Source organism: Nicotiana tabacum, chromosome 17 (assembly GCF_000715075.1).
Source record: "Nicotiana tabacum cultivar K326 chromosome 17, ASM71507v2, whole genome shotgun sequence".
Taxonomy (NCBI): domain Eukaryota; kingdom Viridiplantae; phylum Streptophyta; class Magnoliopsida; order Solanales; family Solanaceae; genus Nicotiana; species Nicotiana tabacum.
The window spans coordinates 6,940,700-6,948,347 of NC_134096.1; the positions used below are offsets into that span (position 1 = coordinate 6,940,700).

The 7,648-nt window shown below is 36.2% G+C and overlaps 1 protein-coding gene across 5 annotated transcripts; it reads right to left on the reverse strand.

Moving 5' to 3' along the window:
* Positions 1-830: 830 nt before the first annotated feature.
* Positions 831-5,983, reverse strand: LOC107812743 (putative inactive histone-lysine N-methyltransferase SUVR2). 5 transcript variants are annotated; one of them, XM_016637906.2, is made up of 7 exons: positions 5,841-5,983; positions 5,128-5,282; positions 3,669-3,802; positions 3,011-3,235; positions 2,609-2,644; positions 2,066-2,495; positions 831-1,475 (listed from the first exon to the last, which is right to left on the reverse strand). In XM_016637906.2, the coding sequence occupies exons 4-7, from the start codon at positions 3,191-3,193 to the stop codon at positions 1,120-1,122; spliced, it is 1,005 nt and encodes a 334-aa protein (XP_016493392.2). In that variant the 5' UTR covers positions 3,194-3,235; positions 3,669-3,802; positions 5,128-5,282; positions 5,841-5,983; the 3' UTR covers positions 831-1,119. The 5 variants fall into 5 exon arrangements, with proteins under 5 accessions (XP_016493392.2, XP_016493391.2, XP_016493393.2 ...); XM_016637905.2 differs by lacking the exon at positions 3,669-3,802; XM_016637907.2 differs by lacking the exon at positions 3,669-3,802 and having other exon boundaries at positions 5,835-5,930.
* Positions 5,984-7,648: the final 1,665 nt, after the last annotated feature.

Here is a 7,648-nt window from a genome sequence, read left to right on the forward strand (position 1 = left end):
ACCAAATATAAATAGTTTCGGCCGTTAGCTAAAAAGTTTCGGCCGTTAGCTAAAAGTCATCTATGCCTGTTTTTTAAATTTTAACTCAATCCATCCCCTTCAGAATACCCTGATCTTCTCAGTGTTTCCAAATCAAAGTGGGAAGACTGTAGAGAAGCTTAAATTTTGATCATATTCCCTTCGAAAAAGAAAAAAATGGAAGATATTAAGAGATAAAAAAACATATCCTAAAGGGAAAAATAAAGAAAACAATTCAAGTGATTTTATTTGATATTTATGAATTATCCAATCAAATTTTATTGGATGTTTTCCCTTTCAGGGGAAAATCAACAACGTAGGAATCATCAAAACACCAAACTATCCAATGTAGAGACAGTTTCCCAGCTGCAGAAGCAAACCCGTGGGCTCTCTCTAAAATTGCATTCTTATCATTCCTAAACTATTAGCATTTGTATAGTCATGTTACTCCCCAAACTGTTAGTCCAAAAATCTTAAAAGCAGTCATGTTACTCCATAAAGTAGTAGCATTTGTATAACCACAACAACCCCCAGTGAAATTCCACGATAGAGTCTGGGAAGGATAATGTGTATGCAGACCTTACCCCGAACCTAGGAAGGTAGAGAGGTTTTTTTCGTACAACAACAACAACCACCCAATAAAATCCCACAAATAGAATTTGAGGAGGGTAATGTGTACGCAGACCTTATCCTACCTTGAGAAGGTATAGAGGCTGTTTCCAATAGACCCCAAAATATAATCGAGAAGTATTCTAATTCTACTTAGACAACGTATGCACATATGAGGAGTTCATCTTTACAAGACAAGCAGATAATCAGGTGAATTATGCCTTCATTTTCAAAGACCATAGATCCACTAACATAATACACTTTTCCAACCCTTTCTTCATATGAAAAAGGCAAGAAGGTTCTTAGCAGCGTCAACAGCAATAACGGATGCATAGGAAGAAAAAAAAGCAGAATTTACGAAGATGTTGTTAAGCTCAAACACAAAATGTTGTAAGCTCAATGTAAACCTGCTACTGAACCAGTCTCATTCCTCCTTCTCCATGCTTCATAGGAAAAAAATTCCTTTAACTTAATGAGACTACATTTGATGGATTATTTATTTGTTGATTCAGTGCCCATTTCCCAAAAACACTGACAAACATCTGCCATGACCTTCATCACGGAAAAATTAGGATCAAGTTCTTTGTATTGTTTGAGATATTTATCCTCCATTAACTTCACCACTTTATCGAGAGCAGGCATGTGGAAATCTGATCTTCCAAGAACCGGGCCACACTTCAAGATAATTTTCACCTCTCCAGATAGTGAGGAAGCTATCTCCAGGCCAGTTGGAGATTTAACAGCGCTTGTTTCAGGCTTGCTGTTAGGTACTCCTCGACAAGGTGGAATTCCATCATTTGTATCTGACTCAACTACATTTGGCAATGTGTCACTTTTACTCGATGAACCTACAAATTCAGATTACATATTTTGAGAGAAGCAAAAGACACACCTCATAGGTCTTGTATCGAAGTTAAAAGACTAACAGAAAGTAATAATCATAGTGATCAAGGATACATCCCTCGTAATCACAAATGTTAACTGCAACTCAAGTACACTTTTCGTGTTTCTCTAATATTACTTTCTGTACAATTGGAGACAAGAGCAGATGGAAGTGGATAATCTAGCCAATTCTTGAAAGTTGAATAGGCAAATAAGAAATTTGAAATTCAGTGGAAGTATTGGGAAAATCTCAATTTGGATACACACACAAGACCTAGAGCTGTGATTGAGATCCTGAAACACTCTTCCTTAAAAGTCAATAGAAATCCTGAAACACTCTTCCTTAAAGTCAATAGGATTAAAATGTTGTTAATGCAAAATTTGCAAAGCGAAGCGATCTAGTTGTTAAAGGAGGTGTCAAAATTATCAACAACCTAACATTTCATTCCATTTTTAAAACTTTGCCAATAGCACGAGCACACATAAAAGAGTCCTTTTCAGCACTTGTTCTATAATTAATAGACTGAACCATAAACGGAAATGAGATACCCTCTACCTGGATTTATGACGGCAAGAGGAACTTCAAGATGTGGCAGGTCATCAGTGATCGGCTCATCCTTAGGTTTGATAAAAGCATGGTTAGCATTGGATTTCTTTGTAGGTGACACTGGGATTCCATTACCAGAAATAGATCCAGCTCTCCTAGAAACTGGAAGGCTCTTGTCTATGTTAGAAGGCTGAGATAAAGGAGATCCTCCCTGTGGTACTAAAGAATTGGATGAAATAGGTTGCTTTCCTTTGTTTCTACCAAGTGATGGACAAGATGCAGCCTGTGATTCGTCGCCCATGGATTGAGAGGAATCTAGAACACCCAGTGGCTGGATTTGCACATGAGATTCAGGAGAATCATATGGTTGACTTAATTGATTTTTTAACCGCTGCCTTTTCAGAGGCGGTTCAGGCTCATCATGCATAAGCTCCTCTTGCTGAACGAAATCAAAAAGTGAAAGGAAGTAAAGGTGAGTAGAAAGACTCGAGAAAAATGCCATATTATGGAAGACAATAGCCAGAAAACAAGAATACTAAAGTAGATCAATACTTCAGAATTCTCGGATGACTTTTTATTTTCTGTTTCCTGAAATGAAAGAAAGCATGTCAGCAAAATGAGCTCACATGAAAGAGACGGCAGAAAACTGAAAATAAAGTACTCTCTATTCCATTTATGTGGCACTCTTTTATTTTTTGTATGTTTCAAGAAAAATGACACCTTTCTATATTTCGGACAATTTCACTTCAAACTTCCCATTTTACCCTTAATCACGTGCTTCTATAACCACAGAAATGTCACGGTATGTTTAAGACTACAAGTTCCAAAAGTCTTCCTTTCTTTCTTAAACTACATGCCTAGTTAAACACATTCACATAAAATAAAATGAAACGGAGGGACTACTCATTAAAAAGGAAGAGAAACAGAACTGTATTAAATGAAGGAAATTAGCACCTTTGCTTCCTCGTTTTCAAATATCGCATCTGCAAGGACCCTGTAGTTCTCCTCCTGTATAAGGTCCCAATTTTTATTATACAGTATTAACAGTTTCTTCAACACTGGCTTCACCTTGTCTCCAGAAATCCCGATAGCTTTCATAGCACGAAAGGCACCATCGACCCTAGAGCTTGGAGGCATTGCTTATCGAAGCTGATTTAAGATAGCAGCTTGAAATTGAGCCTGCATTTTCCAAGACATCATCTGCTAGAGAAGGGGACAAGATACAAAGTACTAGATAGCTAAACAAGAACTACACAGCCGTAACACCAAAGACACACGTAACTGAGGCTTTGAATACCCAAATATAATAACTAATCCAAACATACAGACAATGATTTCCCAAGGTAAGTCGGTAAGAAAATCGCATAAAGCTGATGGGATGTTTCCTCCATCAGCTGGCTTTTGAAAATTCAACACTAGGACCAAAAGAGTATTTAAAAACTGAATTAGTCCAAGATATCTAAGGCTTTATGCCACTCCTGTAAAAGATATAGCATCAAAGTAAGTCCTACAAGAGAGAAAATATGTATAATTACAAGCACAGCCAGTTAAGAATTCCAAACATGAAAGATTACAACTTTCGAGGAATCTGATTAAGTGGGAAAACGTTTACATCATCCAGTGCACATAGAGAGATTGCTTCCAGATGGCTGAAGATTCTTCAACAACAACTATGCCACAATCCCAAACAAGTTGTGGTTGGTTATATGAATCCTCACGGACCGTGTCGCTCCATTTAAGCTCATCCTAGACCGATATATGCAAAATAAAAATAAAAAGTACTAGAAGTTGGCATATAAAGAAGGCTGAAGATTCTTAGACTAGGAAATAATACTGCAAGCTTCTCTTACCTTCTTAAGAAAGTGGTTATGAGCACAAACAGACAACACTAAAATCTAAACAAATTTATTACAACCTGCGTCCCATTTTATGTATGTTGTATGACTTAGGTACAGAATTTAAGAAAGAAAGATTTTCAGACTTGTGGTCTAAGCCAACCCATAGAAATGGCTACATCATCTCGTTTGGGATAAAATGAGAAGTTTAAAATTATTGTTTCTAAATATAGAAAGGTATCATTTCTTTTTGGGAATGACTAATAAGGAAAGTACATCACATAAATTGGGATTGAGGGAGTATAAGGTAGTTTTAGAGCATAGTAGTATTTGTGATTATTCATGATTTAGTGATATTATGGTGGTGTTAGTTGGTAGTTCAGATAATAAGGGATGGAAGACAAAGAAATAGGGTAGTAAATAATACTCCTTCTGTCCCAATTTATGTGAAACTCTTTCCTTTTTAATCAGTCCCAAAAAGAACGACACATTTCTATATTTTGTAACAATTTAACTTTAAACTACTCATTTTACCCTTAATGTGATGATTTATAACAACAAAAATTTGTATTTTTTGTTTTAAATTACAAGTTTCAAAAGTCTTTCTTTCATTCTTAAACTTTGTGCCAACCAAACACTATCATGTAAATTGGGACGCAGGGAGATAGATTTGATAGTGGATAATAAGTATGCATGTAACTGGATTAGTAGCCTTAAGAAGAGTAAAGAGTTAAAAAAATATATGATTAAACTACAACTATAATTTCAGGGGTGGACCTAGAATAGAGGGTGTGATAGTCCAATTCTACATAGTTCTTCGCTTTGGCTTAGACCCTATATTTGTGTCAAAAATTCACCAGATAACTACAAATTATAGATTTTGAACCCAACATTGTGATAGAATCCCTAACTCAAACGCATAAAGTTCAAATAGTGATCCGCCTACGCATAATGTAACTAACTCATGAATAGTCATAAATACTAATATGCTCTGAAAGACTGAAACTAACACATTGCCAACAAAGAGGATCATAAGAAAGATATATTCTTTACGAGCATTTTTCGTAAATAAATCCAAATTTTCATCCACACATGAAAAAGCAATTTCAAGGCATTTGGTTTTCAATCTTAGAAACTCTGTAAGGACAGTCGAATTGCCACAACTGAAACTACATTATTAAAGAAGAATAACCCCCTAGGCAGTGGCCTTGTGGTCTAACAGTTTTGAGTAATAACCTTTGGTCGTACAAATCCCGCGGAGTCGACACTAGGCCAACTCTTTCAATCTGTGTAAGCTTTCGTGAGCAGAATTACCAAGTACCTCCGCTGATGGGAGGTAATAGTTAATCTCTGGATTAGTCGAGATATACACGAGCTAGCTCCAACATCACCTTCATAAAGACAAAAAAAAATCTATTAAATGAGAGCAAAAAGAACATGATAATTCATGCACAACAATACTCCTAAAATACACAGCATTCATAAAATCACTAGAAACTTCTGGGAAATAAAATTAAAATTTGATCTTGTAGTTGTTAAACTGGTCAACTTCACCCAAACTGTAAAGCCTGTAACAGAATCGAAGAATAGCAAGCCACTGAAATTCTAACTAATAGCAATTCAACCCTAACGAAAACTAAATGCACACACACACACACACACACACACCCAAAGAAAAAAAGGTCAAGATGAAATTAACATTACATGAAAATGAAAAATACTGGATTCGTACCCACTGCTATAAAATAGGAGTGGGTACAGTAGTACGAGAGCCGTGGATACAATCTCCACCCACAGCTATCAATTTGAACCAGGTATATAATTAAAAAAAAATTCAATTAAAAGAAATTAACAATAATTTATAGTGCATTTGTACAAACTGCAACAAAATAATTCTGAACCCACTAATTCTAATTAAAGCATTTAGTAAAATGAGAATGTACCATTACCATGGAAAATGAGGTTTAACTCCAGCAGCAGTCAATTTGCAGAGAAAGTGAAGGGCGCACGGCGCAGTGAATAAATTGTATTGGGGTAATACGAGAGAAAATGTTGTTAAATTGACGCGTCAGCAATGGCGTTTGTATTTATTGAATTTTTAACTCAAATGGTCCCTTATGTTCGTGATTAGGTTGAAATTAGTCCTTTATGTTATAAATATATTATATTATGGATGTTCATTTAGTACTCCGTTAAAAATAAGCTTCCTGAAGAACCTTATCTATATGAGACTCCACCGCAAATATGTTTATCTATTTAGTACTCTATTAGAAATAAGTCTCCTGAAGAAGCTTATCCTTTCAGTACCCGTTATGGATAAACATCACACCCGATAGAAGATTATCTATATCTGGTACAATGAGTTTATCCTTTCGGTACCCCGCTATGGATAAACATTACCTCCGGTAGAAGATTATCTATATCTGGTATAATGAGCTTATCCTTTCGGTACTCTGTTATGGATAAACATTACCCCGGTAGAAGATTATTTATATCTGATATAATGAGTTTATCCTTTCGGTACTCCATTATGGATAAACATTACTACCGGTAGAAGATTATCTATATCTGGTATAATGAGCTTATCCTTTCGATACTCCGTTATGGATAAACATTACCCCCGGTAGAAGATTATATATATATATGGTACAGAAGCAGCTTACACTGCAGCTTGCTTTCTTCTATAAATAGAAGAGATTTCAGTTCATTATATACATAAGTTTGAATAATATATCAGTTTCTCTCTATACTTATTTTTACTTTACAACCTTTATTTTATAACACGTTATCAACACGAGACTCTGCCATCTCGAGCAAATACTTTGAAAGTATCAGAGGTACGAACTTTCTTTTTCTAAATAATGTCAAATCTTTCTAAACTTGAGTTTGTAGCCCTGGATATATCGGGCAAAAGCTACATGTCTTGGGTGCTTGATGCTGAAATTCATCTTGATGCGATGGGTCTGGCAGACGCCATCATTGACAAAAATCAAGCATCAAACCAAGACCGTGCCAAAGTAATGATATTCCTACGCCATCACCTTGATGAAGGCTTGAAAATGGAATATCTCACTATTAAAGATCCAGTCATACTGTGGAATAATTTGAAAGATAGATATGACCACCTGAAGATGGTCGTTCTTCCACATGGACGTTATGATTGGACTCATCTAAGGCTACAAGATTTTAAATCTACCAGTGAGTATAATTCTGCTATGTTCAGAATTATTTTCCAGTTGAAACTATGTGGTGATAATATTACAGATCATGATATGTTGGGAGAAAACTTTCACCATTTTTCATGCCTCGAATATGCTCCTGCAACAGCAATATCGAGAAATAAGATTCAAAAAGTGTTCTGAACTTATCTTACATCTTCTTGTAGCCGAGCAACATAATGGGCTATTAATGAAAAATCATGAAAGCCGACCTACTGGTTCTTGTCCATTCCCTGAAGTGAATGAGACGAACTTCCACCAAGCTAAGCGTGGAAGAGGACGTGGCCCCAGTCGTGGCCATGGCCGTGGTCGGGAAAGAAACTCTAATCATGGTAATAATAATGCACCAAAGAACTCTCCTCACCACCAGCAGTGGAAAATGAAGGAGCAAAAGCATGAAGCGGTACAAGCAGCAAGGCTAGAAAAAATGCATGCTATAGATGTGGAGGAAAAGGGCACTGGTCACGTACATGTCGTACGCAAAAGCACTTGGTTGAGCTATATCAAGCCTCCCTGAAGAAGACAGAGAAAAATGTTGA